At 55.7% G+C, this 14,876-nt stretch overlaps 1 protein-coding gene across 1 annotated transcript; it reads right to left on the bottom strand.

The window, feature by feature from the left end:
* Nucleotides 1-6,797: 6,797 nt before the first annotated feature.
* Nucleotides 6,798-13,053, bottom strand: LOC107533500 (carbonyl reductase [NADPH] 1). The gene is made up of 3 exons (XM_016208217.2): nucleotides 12,650-13,053; nucleotides 12,084-12,191; nucleotides 6,798-7,392 (listed from the first exon to the last, which is right to left on the bottom strand). The coding sequence occupies exons 1-3, from the start codon at nucleotides 12,936-12,938 to the stop codon at nucleotides 6,956-6,958; spliced, it is 834 nt and encodes a 277-aa protein (XP_016063703.2). The 5' UTR covers nucleotides 12,939-13,053; the 3' UTR covers nucleotides 6,798-6,955.
* Nucleotides 13,054-14,876: the final 1,823 nt, after the last annotated feature.

Below are 14,876 nucleotides of genomic sequence, written 5' to 3'. Positions count from 1 at the left end.
GCCGCTGAGCCACACCCGGCCGGGCCCCACGTCTTTTATTGAATTGTTACTTAGCGTGGACATAGAGCCAGGTTTTTAAGATAGGAAGAGGGGCCCAGGTTCTGTGGCGATATCTGTCATATAACATTAGCCTGCACGAGTCTATCTATTTAGGGACCAGAGAGAAGATCATTTCATTCTTTGCTTAGTGCACTGAAAACATTGCCTTTAAGGGCAGAGTCTCAGTCAAGAGCAATTCATAGGCCTGGGAGCCTAGGGGTGGTCAGTTCATCGTGAAGGTCACCCATACGTCTATATTATGCTGGAGAAACGCAAATGCCCTGGATGGTGTGGCTCAGTGGTTAGAGCGTCGGCCCGCACACCGGAAGGTCGAGGGTTCGATTCCTGGTCAAGGGCACAGGTCATATCTGGGTTGCAGGTTCGACCCCCGGCCCTGGTCAGGGCACCTACAGGAGGAGACCAATCGATGTGTGTGTGTCTCTCCCCACCCCTCTCCCTCCCTTCCACTCTCCTAAAAAGTCAATGGAAAAAACATCCTCAGGTGGGGATTAACAACAAGAAGAAAGAAAGGAAGGCAGGTAAATGCTATAAGGAGGTGACACGGCCGGTGGCTCTTCACACCGACACAGCCCCGTCTTGCCATGCGGCAGAAATTCTGAAGCTGTGAAAAACTGTCTGTCAAGCTCGACATGCTTTTCAAAAGGGAACCAAGAAACGACTTACCTGCCGGCGTCCTCAGGCGAGGCCCCGCCGCTGGGGCCACTCCTCCGCTCCCCACTCGGCCGGACAGTTGCTTCACGGGCCAGGCCCGGTGGAATGCGTGTCTCCCACCCGCTGTTCTTTCTGCTTCCAGCGGCCAGCGGCCGTTTCCATGGCAGCCAGGAGGCACTGCCTGCCTACCAGGGTTACTAACCACGGGGCAGGACAGAACCTGCCGCGGCGAGGACTGGCCGCTTTCTTGGGGTTCTAACGCGGGACGTTTCCAGGCGGGACTAAGGAGACTGCTGCTGTCCGCTGACCTTGAAGGGCTGACAGGGATGGAAGAAACCGCCCTTTAGCGGGGCACCGAGTGGATTAAGCGTAGAGCACGGAGACTCCTTGGCGCTTTTGCTCTCATGATTTGTTTCACCCTTTCCGGCCTGGTGAATTGTTACGGCAAATGCCTGGACTAGTGTGGGAATTGTCCCAGTGTGGGCGTTCCAAAGAGAAAATGAACTCACTTCAACTCCAAAGACATAGTCCTGTTCTCCCTCTTTAAGTTTATTTTTTAAAAGGCTAAAAGTCACAAAGCAAGTAAATATGTAAAAATGTATTCTGTGTACATTAACTAATGAGTGCTCAGGAAATAACAGGAGAAATCAGATGAACGGTGCTGATGGAGGGAGGTCAGTGGCACTGATGGAGGGAGGTCTAGCTAATTAAAAACACCAGGAAACCGGAGCAATTGATTCGTAATTAACCAGGTGCAGATTATCCAATAATTTAAAGAAGAGAGCACCTTGCTGGGGAAACTCATTTATTTATTACTCATCTAGTGAGGCCTCGGCCGCCGTCGCAGCCGGGGCTCTAGACACGATTTCAGCGTCACTGGCCACTTCTCCTTGATTCGGGACCGAATCACACGGAGAGAGGACCAGGCGGCTTGTTCGGAACTGAGTTTGGAGTAGGGAGCGAGGGGAGTTCTGGGCGTCTCTGTTGCTGGCACGGGCCTTTGCAGGACCGCCCGGTCGGGGGGCTGACGCTGTGGTCGACTTGCTCCCTGGCTGCTAAAGACCGAGGCACCGGCTTCCGGTTCGGGAAGGTGGCCTCTGCATTCAGCAGCTCCCCCCCCCCTTTTTTTTAAAAATATGTTTTTATTGATTTTAGAGAAATAGGAAGGGAGAGGGCGAGAGAGAGAGAAACATCGATCGGCTGCCTCCTGCTCGCCCCCTACTGTGGGGGAAACCAGCCCACAACCCGAGCACATGCCCTGACCCGGAATCGAATCTCAACCTCCTGGTGGACGCTCAGCCACTGAGCCACACTGCCCAGGCCACCTGCTCAGTTATTTTAACAACTAATATAAACTACAGAAAGTCTTGAGAGTGAACTGCAGGAAGGAGGCATTCGATAAGGGCGGCTGTCATGATTGCGACTCTGTCGGTTTCCTTCATGGGCCTCCTGCTGAGCGGGGCCCTGGGCCTGAGGCAGCCGGTGTGGAGGCACCTTCCTCCCTGGAAACTTCAAGGTCAAACAAACAGCCGCTGGGGAGGCGCGGCAGGCGTGTTAAACATTCACCCCGGGTTTTCTCTCCCCGCGGGTCTAGACGCTTTACTTCCGCTTGTCTTTCTTGTGAACTGGGTCACATAGCTTCAGTCGATTTAGGGAAAATCAGCGCAGGGCCAACGAGTGTCAACCGCACCCTGGACCCGTCCCGTTCAGCTGCGGAGTCCAGGGCGGGGGCAGGGGCTCCTTCCCTGTGGGCTTGGATTCCGGTTTTCCTTGGCTAATCGCAAGGGCGGGGCAGGCTCCTGATGGGACGTGCAAACAATACCCAGTGCAGCCCTGGCCGGTGTGGCCCAGTGGTTAGAGCGTCGGCCTGCACACCGAAGGGTCTCCGGTTCGATTCCCGGTCAAGGGCACGTACCTGGGTTGCAGGTTAGTTCCCTGCCCCTGGCCCCCGTCGGGGCTCGTGTGGGAGGCAACCAGTCAGCGTGTTTCTCTCACATTGGTGCTTCTCTCTCCCTCCCTCCTGCTCTTTTTCTGAAAAGCCAGTGGAAAAAACATATTCTCAGGCGAGGATTACCAAAAATAATAATAACGCCCAGTCTATTAAGGGACCGTGAAAATCTACACCTGCCTCTCCAACACGTCCTGCAGAAATAACGCTGGTGTCCGCCTGCTTTGTCTTTACACTTCGGCCCCTGCTTTGGTTGTTTATTAACAAGCTGGCTTCCTCAACTCTTGCAGGGAGGCCTCCGATTCCACGTTTCCAACAGCCTTTGTGCCATCGCCTGAAGTCTCTGCTACCACTGGCTTACCCACCTCCAGATTATTTCCGGTACCTCCATTGCCATTTACCAACCTAGGCAGTGCCGGGGACCATCTCAGGCTCCCCCTTCCTTCCCAGCTCCTAACCTGAACCCTAACTCTAACGTTAACCCTCCGTCCCAGCCAGTATCGGCTCAGCTTCCCGGACAGTGACTCAGAACTGGAATGTTACTCGGTGAAACCCTTCATGCCGTGGATCTGGAGACGTATTTCAGAGATGCCGCAGAAGTGGGTGGCTGGTCGTTTAGAAGGTCGTCGTGGCTCAGGGTCTGATGTAACTCTGAGGCACCAGAACTGGTTTTTTTTTCCAGTAAATTTGGACTTGATCATGTTTGAGGAACCAGCTCACGCTACCCAGAGTCTTAGGAGACTGATGTATGAACGTGCTGGGCATCTGACCGCCTGGGTGGTGGTGTGGGGGGCACAGCTCATGAGGGATGGGGGAGGGGGGAGGAGGGAGAAGGGAATGGGCAGCTATTAGCTCGCTAACTTCGTGCAAAGAGCTTAGCTTCCTAAATACCTGCCCAAGCGGGAGGGGACTCTCAGGAGAGCTGGGAGATAACTTGGCCCAGGTCTTTGAACAGCCAGCGGGAGGGAATGGGTATATTTAAGTATATCCCATAGAGATCCTGGGGATGATCACTGGTGGAGAGCCAGGGATTAGGGAACCCCTGGGCCTAGCTCCCGAATCCCCACCCAGCCTGTGCCGTGAGCACAGCTGGGGACCGGCTGGCGGCCTGCTGCAGGCAGGTGCTGGCATCCGCACTGTGGTGCCCTCGGGGGCATCAGCCAGCTGGGTGCAGAGGGCCGTGGCCTGGAGGACTGTGAGGGTGCAGTGAAGCCTGGGCTGCCACCCCGCAGAGGGTGCCCGTGGAACCGGCGAGGAGGGCCGCTCTGACTCAGCAGCGTCTCTCCTCACTCGTGCCCCCATCTCCAGTTAGTCTGGTGCCTCATCTGGCAGCGCCCATGTCCTGATATTTGCCAGACGGTGTGGCCCACGGGCATCTGCTCAGACTCTGCTCCAAGCGTTTGGAGCTGGGCCCCAGCCTTCCCCATCCCTCCCCCGGGCCCAGGGTTTCTGGCCAAGGGCTCCCCCTGCTGGCGACACCGGGCTCTCGAAGAGCCAGGCCCTAGACCCTGGGGCCGGAAGGTTGGCCCTGGTTCAGCTGTCAGAGGGATGCTCACCCTCACGTTAGCCCCTGACGACCGACCAAAAGCCAGTGTCTGTTAGGGCTGCTACCCATGAAGCAATAAAATTAATTTTGGACAAGCCAGACACACACTGCTGTGATGAAACCAGAAACAAAAACCAGCTGCTTGTGTTGGTGACGGGGCCCAGCTAGTCAAGAGGATGGCAAGACGGGCCAAGTGCACTCCCGCTCCCTCACCCTAATTCTGACCCATCCCTCCTAACGCGGAGCCTTCAGATCTGGGACTTGGTCGGCTGGTAATTCTGTGGGAAGTTGGCATACAGGTATATGAAACCGTCCACACAGCTGCTGCTCTCGGTGAGGCCCATGGCGGGACTCAGAACGAATGGGGGTTGGAATGAGTGTGTTTCCTACAGGCCTGGGGTTGGTGCTCAGACGCTCTGAACTCATGTGACTTGCTAATGTGCAGCATGACATCATTAAAGGCTGGTGCTTGCCTGGGAGCCCTGGAGAGCCGAGCCTCGGAGCCTAATGACAATTATATGAAATTCACATTCAAACTTTGATTAGAATACAGGCACACCTGTCAGACTATGAGGAGAGACTTGAGTTTCAACAGAGACCATACGCCATTTATTCTCTGGCTGTTACAGAAAAAGCTTGCTGTCCTCTGATCTAGGATCTTGAATTCCCTTTATAATCTCTGCATAGCTGTTTAAGAACATGGGAGAGGTCTGTTTCACCAGAGACAATATTTTCAATGCTAATTAGCTATTCCTGACTATAGGAACACTAGGGGACGTCTGTAAGTGTGTTTATATAATTCCTTGTAAAGTCGGTGAATACGCGGATGAAGCCACAGCAGCTGCTGCTCTGTACAGGCCCAGGATGGACCTCAGAAGGAATGAGTGTCTGTTCCCTGCAGGCCAGTCTGGTGCTCAGAACCTTCAAACTCATTGTAAGTTGCCACGGTCAACACAGGACCTAAGCCTGTGCCCAGTCAGTGTGGCTCCGAGGTTGAACGTCAATCCATGAACCTGGAGGTCACGGTTTGATTCCCCGTCAGGGCCCGTTGCCCGGGTTTCGGGCTTCACCCCCAGTAGAGGACTTGCAGGAGGCAGCCAATCAATGCTTCTCTCATCACTGATCTGTCTCTCTCTCTGTCCATCTCTCTCTGTCTCTCTCTCTCCCTCCCTCTCTCTGAAATCGATACACATATTTAAAAAAAAAAGACCTAAGCGTGTGACTTGTCAATGGGCAGCATGACATTATTAAAGATTGATCCTTGCCTCGGAGCTGAGCCTTGGAGCCCTGGAGAGCCGAGCTTAGCCCCCAAAACCCGGGCCTATCCTTGGAGAGCTGAGCATGGCCAGAGCCCTGCTTGGCCAGACTAGGGTCTGGGGATTGCGGCCTGTGCCCCGGGTCCCTCTCTCAGAGCACCACACCCCCCAGACACGCTGGCACAGGTCTCGTGTGATGGCAAAGCCGACGCCCTTATTGGCTGCAGTCACCGGCACCGCAGGTAGGAGGACGTGGCCGGGTGGGGTTGTGGGGGCACTTGCACAGAGAGCAGAGAGCGCTGTAGTCACGGTGTTAGGGGGTGTTGTTGCGCTGTGGTGACCAGGACAATCAGAGAAGTGGCACAAAACTGAGTTCTTGGTTCCAGGGCTGTGACCTCGAGACTCAGAGGCCCACCTCCACTGCTCCCACCTCCATCCTTCCTCCAGGGAGGGGCTGAATGTTCCAGGCCGACTAACTACCGTTCCCGCCCGCCCTTTCCTGTGATGTACGATCGGCCCAAGCAGGGCACACCCAGCCCTCTTTTGATCCCAGCTCTGCGCCCAGCAGTGGACGGGGGTGGAGGGGTGTGCATCCCCCAAAGCACCCCGGCTGGTGATGCTAATCGAGGGCGAGAGACGGACGGCAGTTCAACTAAAGAGACTGTTTCGGGAAAGCCCCAAAAGGTGGGAGAGCCCCAAAAGGTGAAAAAGGAGCGTGGGGGCAGCCGTTCTGGGCTTGGCCCCATCATCCAGAATGGGAACGTTTGCTTTATCCTAAAATGCAATGAACGGTTTAGACAGGGAAGTGCTTCTGAGGACAGACCCCCTTCCCTTCTCAAGTGCAGCCAAGACAGGATGAAAGAAATAGGTCCTGCGGTTATTTTCCGTGTGGGAAGAGCTCCTCCCTCTTAGCATGTCCCTCCAAAGCGGGAGCATCTGTGAAGTTCTGACTGTGTGCCAGGCCACGGGTCCCATGTGTGTCTCACGGTTACACCATCCCGTACGCTTGAAGTGCCTATGGTTGGTTTCGCTGCAGGCCACAGCTAAGGGAGGTCTATAAAGGCCCGCCCGCTCACTGGTTAGAAACTGGCCCCTCTCACACTACCACCGCAGATGTGAGTATTCCAGGACACTGTGGCCCTGAAAACATTTACTTTCAGGCTCTTTCTGGAATGTTTGCCAGCCCCTCAGTCACACTGTCCCTTCCCTGACCTAACTCTTAGGCCTGTCAGATGTCTGAGCGAGTTCTGCGTGTAAGTGACCTGCAGGAAGGACCTGCAGAGAGAACCATCTATTCACCTGCTGACTCCCACGCACTGTGCCCACCCCCCTTCCCTCCCGTCACAGAGGAAGTCAGACCCGCAGAATTAGTAGCCAACTGAAACGAACACTTTATAAAGATACCCGGATAGAAATTATTTGACGGTGTCACGTCCTCTGGGTCAATTCAGGCCAGATCACAACGGGGCCCGCGGAGGGAGCTGCGAGACGAGCTCACCACGGCTCAACCTTTTTCTCCATCACGAACTGCCCGTGAGGCCCCTCGGCGTCCGAGGGCAGAAGGGCCAGGAACACAGGGGTCTCGGCTCCTTCTTCTGGGCTCTTGGTGGCCTTGGGTCCAGCCATGTCGGTTCTCACCCACCCCGGACAGCAGGCATTCAGGAGGATCCTGTCCCCTCTCCTGTGCTGGCTCAGGTTCCTGGCGTGGATTCTGGACAGGACGGTGACGCCGATTTTCGTGACTCCATACGCGGTGTTTGGCCAGCCCTCCTTCTGGTGCACCCCCTTGCGCGTGTCTTCCACAAACTTGTTCATGAGCCCCACCAGCTCTTCCTCGCTGATGCTGTCGCTTCGGAACTTCTGCTGCAGCTCCGGGCTGCAGTTTTTAAGCGCTCGGAGGCTCACCATGCTAGACACGTTCACCACTCTGCCTAAAAGGCGACAGAAATCGTTATGCAGAGAGGCACGCCCGAGGGACGGGTGCCGAGTTTGCTGGGATTCCGGACCAGGAAATCTCCGTCTGAGAAATGTCCGGCGTGCTGTGAGCATCAGGGAGGACTGACTACCTCTATGCCTGTACGAGTGAGGGACAGAGACGGTCTAGAACCCTGTCTTAGTATGTCAGAGAAATGTTTTTTGTGTTTTTTTAAAAAAATGTATCTTGCCCGGCCAGGCGTGGCTCAGCGGTTGAGCATCGACCTAGGATCCAGGAGATCGGGGTTCGGTTCTCGGTTAGGGCACAGGCCCGGGTTGCGGGCTGCAGCCGATCAATGACTCTCTCATCATTGATGTTTCTCTCTCTCTCTCCCTCTCCTTTCCTCTCCCTGAAATCAATAAAGATATATTTAAAAAGAAAAAAAAAACCCATATATATATATACACACACACACATACATACACATATATATATATATATCTTTGTTGATTTCAGAGAGAGAGGAAGAGAAAGGAAGAGAGATAGAAATATCAGTGATGAGAGAGTCATTGATCAGCTGCCTCCTGCACGCCCCCCACTGAGGATCGAGCCTGCAACCCGGGCATGAGCCCTGACGTGAGAGAAATGTTTTAATGGAGGGGGTACTCATCACATTCAGGAGTAGGTAGCCTCTTCTCCCCGAAGACTGTCTTGGGGAACACCTGAGGATCTTACGGTCACTTGTGCAGGGCTCTGTGAACAGGTGTCTACGGACCCACAGAGAGCAGCTCTAAGGGGAACGGACAATACCCGGCTTGGAAGGCTGCTGCCCCGATCGAGGGAGGGGACAGGTTAGTTCAGTGGGATGAACTGCAGGCCGGCTTCTCCGTGTCTGGGTTTTATCAGCCTGGGAGCAGCCGATGAAGCGGAGGGGGGCCGCTGCAGTGATGCAGAGGTGGGGTCACTGTGGGCATGTGACTCCCGCACCCTCCGAGGCACACAATGCTGAGGACCGTCCTACCTGACAGCGAGTGAGACAGAGACTGCGGGTGGCCATGGGAGAGATTCCCCGGGGGGAAGGCCCTGCACGGAGCTGGCAAGTCAGGTTGAAGGCAGTAGCCGGAGGTGAGCCACAATCTCCGGGCCGGGCGGTGCCTCCTGGACCAGAAGGCACTGCACCAATGTGGATGGACAAGTTTTACCGGCAGACGGGGCAACACCCCTGCACCCTCAGGGCAGCGGTTGGAGGAGAGCTGGAAGGAGGCACTGAAACTGCTCGTGTCAAACACAAGGAGATACAGGCGTGAGGAAGTGGCTTACACACACTCACAAGCATGCGCTCCCCTCAACATGAAGGGGGCCGAGGGAGACTCCCCACTGGAGAGTCTCCTGCTTCTCGGGGAATGGGGGTGCCGGGAGGATGCTGGGGCGACTGCACAGTTCTTCCCCACATCGTCTCATCTTTCTTCTTTCCTACCTGACACTGCGGTCTTGGAACCGGGGCTGCGAATGCAGATACGGGAAGCAGGGATCGGCCCTAAGCAAGAAACTGTCACTGTAGTTTTAAACCTTTAGGTCCTAAGGGCCTGATGGAGTGGACTGTGCTTTCACCCTATGCGGCCAAACTGGAGTGGCCGAGCCCTGGCCGGTTTGGCTCAGTGGTTAAAGCGTCAGCCCGCAGACTGAAGGGCTGCAGGTTCGAATCCAGCCAAGGGCATGTACCTCGGTTGCAGGCTCGATCCCCAGCCCCAACCTCGGGCTCGTTCAGGAGGCAGCCAATCGACGTGTCTCTCTCACATCGATGTTTCTCTCTCTCTCTCTCTCTCCCCCTTCCACTCTCTCTGAAAAGCAATGGGGAAAAAAAACCCTGGAGTGGGAGCAAGTGCAGCTGTCCCGAGGGGTGGAGACAGCCCGCCGGTTGTGGCCTGTGTGACCCCGCCCTACATGAACGGCCGTGGACCGGAGGGAGGGCACGTGGTAGACCAGCGTCCAGCAGGCAGTCAGGATCGGCACTGCGGCTGAACTTCACGTCCCTCTGGAAGGTGAAAAAGTCTAAGTAAAGCTCAATGACAATGGGGAGAAGCAGGGACGGCGGCCGAGGGCCGGGGAATGAATAAAATAGGCCATGCGAGAAGTCCGATGTGCAGTGGCCCCGCCAGGTGACATCGTCTCTTGGCTCAATGACACCAGGGGCCAGGAAGGGTGAAACCACGTGTTGCCGAGACCACTCCTGCTCCTGGGGCCTGACGAGGCAGAAAGGGCGCCCGCACACCTGAGCGGCGTGGCTCTGAGAGACAGGGTCCCATGAAACGGCGATGACCTGAACCAACTGGTAATGAGTAAGCCGGATGCCAGGGACGTGCCGGCACCTCTCGACCCTTAACCCGCCAGATTCCACGCACAGCTGCGCTGTGATAGGGCAACTCCAGCTGGGTTGTAATTTCAGTCACCACACGTACATGGGTTCCGTGATGATAGTGTCATCAGTGATCAGGTGTAGTGGGAGCCTGAGTTAAAGTCTCCTCAGGATGTAATACTGGTGGGAGGTGAGGAGGAACTGGCCAGAGGAGGACCTGGATTTAGGCAGCCACCAGCTAATTTCTGACCTGTTAAATTAATGAAACAAGGCCCTAATATCACGGTGGCCCACCTAAGTGAACTAAAATCTAAGCCTGTAAATGCCTCAAGGTTACAAAGCTGAAACCTAAGGACCTTGCATCACAGACATTCAACGAGGCTGGAAGTTATAGCCAATCAGTAATTTCCTTAATTTGCTTCCGCCTTTTCTCTACAATAGTCTCTTCCCAAGCACCTGTCGGCGGCGAATTCCTAACCACTTCCAGTTTGCTGCTTCCCGATTCAAATAGATTTTTTTCTCAAATAAACTCTTAATTTTTTGATATGCCTTAGTTTATCTCTTAAGAATACTGAATAGGCCTGGCCAGTGTGGCTCAGTGGCTAAGCATCGACCTCGGATCCAGGAGGTCAGGGTTCGATTCCCGGTCAGGGCACATGCCTGGGCTGCAGGCTCGATCCCCAGTGGAGGGCGTGCAGGAAACAGCCAATCAGTGACTCTCATCATTGATGTTTCTCTCTCTCTCCCTCTCCCTTCCTCTCTCTGAAATCAACAAAAATATTTTAAAAAAAATACTAAATAGTTCTGCAAAAATAGTTGTATGCTAGGTAAAGTATAAATGACAGTCGATCAAATGAAGACAAAAACTTGAAAATGTCTGCAGTGGCTTTATAGGATGGACTACCCACTCCTGCCAACCTCTCCTCACCCCACCCTGGCTCCTCCAAATGTCAGGCCCACTTCTGGACTATGTCTGTATCTGTTACATAAATTTTAGGCGAAGTGTACGGCTGTGTGATCCTTTTGCAGGAAGAGAGCCTTGGCGAAGCTCCAGGGGGTGGCCTATGACCCTAAAGGATACACTGGGCCAAAGCAAGGTTTGGCCCTCTGCCCAGGGCTGCTGGGATAATCTTTAAACTTTTGGACTGTTCTGCCTGATTAAGACTGTCCTTGTTTACTGGGAGGATTAGGCTCAGGCTACACAATGTATGTTAACAATATGGTTATGGTGAGGCTACCTGGTATTAGCTGGACCTCTGGGGGTGGCTGGAGAGGAAGGTCAGCCAAGAGAACAGTGGGCCACGTCTGTGTGACCAACCTTCAGCAGAAGCGCCTGAGATCAAGGCCTGGGCGAGCGTCCCTGGCTGGCAGTACTGTGCATATTGTCACACAGAGCTGCTGTCTGCAAGACTCCCCTGGGATAGGACCACTGGAAGCTCCTTACCTGGTCTTTCTTGGGCCTGTCTGATGAGAGCTTCCCTACTGTCTATTTGAATCTCTCTCCATTTCCTATGACACTGTACATTGTAATTTTTTTAAAAAATATGTTCTTATTGATTTTTAGACAAAGGAGAGTGAGAAGAGACAGAGAGATAGAAACATCGATGAGAGAGAAACATCAATCGGCTGCCTCCTGCACACCCCCTACTGGGGATCGAGCCCACAACCTGGGCACGTGCCCTGACTGGGAATCGAACCAGGAACCTCCTGGTGCCCAGGATGACGCCCAACCAACTGACCACCCTGGCCGGACATGTACACTGTAATTTCGAGTATAGCAGCCTCCATGATTTCTGAGTCCTTGTAGTGATTCTCGAACCTGAGGGTGGTCTTGGGGACCTCCTGCACTTGTGAAAACCAAGTGACATTTACCTTAGATCTGTACAGTTGGTTTAGCATCTAGAAACCAATGAACGTAACACGCTATATCAGTAGAGTACAAAGAAAAGACCATGGGATCAGATGCAGAAGATTTTAGGGGCCCAGTGAATTGGTGGTGGTGAAGGCTCCAAGAACCTGAGTAAGGTCACTCGGGGAGGGGGGGAGGGAAGAAGGAGGGTCCGGCATGGGCTCCTCAGGGGACTCCAACCTGTGGAGGGCGCGAGGAGAATTCTGAACAGAGAGCTGACGGATAAGAGGGAGCCGGCTGTGCAGAGACCAGCGGGACAGAGAGCACCGGTGACCCCTGGACAAGTGGTACCAGGTCCTGAGGCTGAAGGGCACCTGGCCGGGTGCAGACACAAGGAGGCAGGGTGCTGAGCAGGGAGAGGGGCCTGGATACGACGAGGTCAGGGGCAGGCAGGGGCAGGTCCTGCCAGACCAGGACAGCAAGGGCCCCTCACCAGACTCACCGTGGGGTTTCATGAGAGGCAGGAGCTCCGTGCAGACGTCTCGGGTACCGAAAAAGTTTGTTTTCATCGTCACTTCTGCTTGAATATGAAACGGTGTGGGGTCATTCACTTTCGGGAGAGAAGGAGAGTGGTGTCAATAAACAGGAAAATTCTACAGCGTGATATAAAACGTGGACTTTGTGTAACATGGGCGCCTGGTAACAGCGCTGGGCCGTGGCCATTTCCTCGTTCCAGGACCTTCTATAGAGTTTAGGGCGAAGGGTGCACCATGGGGTCTCTGTGAACCGGTTTACGCAACGTTCGTGTTTATTTAAAAACCCATTCACCATTCACCCCACGCTCAAGGCGAAACCGCGAGAAACTGTGCCAGCCAAGGCGTCCGGCCAAGGAACCAGAAGGCTCTCCAGCGTCCCTGCTGCTTTAACTCAGCGGCACCCCTGCCCCCACCCTCTCCCACGTCCCCTGGGAGCCGCTTGCACCCCCACGCGTGGGAGGAGCCCGAGCGGCGCCCCGGCACGCCCAGCCCACCCGGCGGAGGCGCTGGTGCCCCGCGCGCGCCCCGTTACCCTTGAAGGCGATGCCCGCGTTGTTGACCAGCACGTCCAGGCCCCCGTACTCCTCGCGAAGGAAGTCGCGCAGGGCGCGGATGCTCCGCAGGTCGTCGATGTCCAGCTGGTGGAAGCGCGGGCTCAGGCCCTCGGCCCGCAGCTGCTGCACGGCCGCCTGGCCCCGCGCCGCGTCCCGCGCCGTGAGCACCACGTCCCCCGAGAACTGCCGGCACAGCTCCCGCGCGATGGCGAAGCCGATGCCCTTGTTGGCCCCGGTCACCAGGGCCACGCGGCTGCAGGACGACATGGCTGGGGAGGGGCTCGCGAGGCCGGCGCGCGCGGAGCGGACGGACCGACGGGCGCCAAACGGCTGCGCGCGGGGCTGCGCGGGGCTCGGGCGTCCGCGCGACTGGTAGCCGGGGGCGCACGGGCGGCACTGAGCCGCGGGGCCGGGCGCGCAGGCGCAGGCGCAGGCGCAGGCCCCGCCCGAGGGCGTGGCTCCCGGGGCGTGGTCCTGGGCGTGGCCCCGCCCCCAGGGCGGCGAGGCGGGAGGCGCACCTGGCGGGCGTCCCGGTGGCCCGCGGAGCCCGGGCCCTTGGCTGCGCTACGGCCCCCCGCGGAGAGCCCGTCTTCCCGGGCGGCGCCCAGTCTCCCCGGAACCCTGACCCCCGGCTCCCCAAGTGGGTGCAGGCTCCTCCCCGCCCCCTCGCTCTTCTAAAAATAAAGCTCGGAAACTGCCCACCTGGAGCTGTGAGATACGCGGGGCGGCCGGACGGGGGCTCGCGGGGCGTGCGTCTGCTCCCCGAGTACCTGAGAGCGAAGCGCTGGCTTGGCCTCGGCTGGTTTTCACATGACCTGGGCAATGCTGACCAGGCCATCCCAGGGTTACCCCCCCCCCAGGCCAGCCGTTCCCAGCCGGTGTGCCAGGCGCAGGTGTGCTGCAGAATTTTTAAACCGTGCGGTGCCTGTTTAGTCAGGGGCGCGCACCTCTCTTCCCGGAGAGTGTCAGATAAAAGAATGACAACAGCCAACAATGGCCATCCTGTGTGCGGGAATCAAAATTATATCTATTTTTGTCAGATTGGCAAGAAATGTATCTTTTGCTGTGAATCAAAATTATATCTATTTTTGTCAGATTGGCAAGAAATGTATCTTTTGCTGTGAATCAAAATTATATCTATTTTTGTCCGATTGGCAAGACATGTATCTTTCACTGTGCCACAGAGTTTTAGTAATTCGTTTATGTGCCATGAGATGAACCAGGTTGAAAATCGCTGCCCTAGACACTGGCAAGGTCAACAAGTCACCTGTCTCCAGGTCCTCCAGTGTACAGGTGCCGGGCGGCTTTGCAGCCCTTTCTCACTCAGAATAAGTCGTCAGGATGCATCTTACTGCCCCGTTTTAAAGGGAAGGAGCGGAGCCTCAGGAAGTTCATAAATGAGCTGTGATGGGAAATGAATTTTCTTCCTCACTATTATAACAGAGGAGATACAGGACTGTAATAGCTTCATTTCTGTGCTGTCCCTTAAGGAAGCCACTGCCCCTGAAAGGTCAAGGTCGGCGGTGCTCGGCGGGCTAACCTGCCATCTCAGAAGGTGGATTCCAAAAAATTGAATTTATTCAAGGATGGGGGATGGGATACCCAGCACTGAGCCAAGGGTACTGGGTCCACGATGGCCGCAAAATATACTTAGGACAGTGAAACAAGGAGGAGCATGGACGAAGCAGCAGGAGAGCCTCGCTGGGCTGCTCGCTAAGTCAGAGAGAAGGGGCCTTCCAGGGCGAGCTGCTGCTGCCCATTGCTCCCCTGGTTGCAAGTCTCGTGGGGGTCCCCTCGGAGGGAAGACAGGGGAAGGAGATGGCGCTGGCGTGGTCCCCTGGTGGGGACCTCACGCTGGGTCCTTTGTCCTGAGCGTATTTCTCTCTTTCTTGTAGGTGGAAATATTAGGGGAGGTGTCAGGGGAGGATCTCAATAGAATATTCATCAGCTCTCCAGGTGAGCCCTTTCAGGGTCCTGGTCTCCGCTGATTGGTGGCTGCCAGGGCAGGGGGTCATTAGTCAATGCAGCTGGTCCTGAGGCAGCCAAGGCCCGCTTGTCTGGCTTTGCTGTTTTTCTGGGCCTGGAGCTAAAATACAACTGAGACCTAGATGTTATCTTTAGGGAGGAACTCTCAGGGGGGTCTAAACCGCAGGACCAGCAATATGCTGGGGGAGGCTAGGTTACCCTGGGGACAAGGTTCTTGTT

This window comes from Miniopterus natalensis, chromosome 6 (assembly GCF_054644295.1).
Source record: "Miniopterus natalensis isolate mMinNat1 chromosome 6, mMinNat1.hap1, whole genome shotgun sequence".
In the NCBI taxonomy this organism is placed as follows: Eukaryota; Metazoa; Chordata; class Mammalia; order Chiroptera; family Miniopteridae; genus Miniopterus; species Miniopterus natalensis.
The sequence above is the reverse complement of the archived record's forward strand: the minus strand, read 5'-3'. Positions and strand labels throughout refer to the sequence as shown.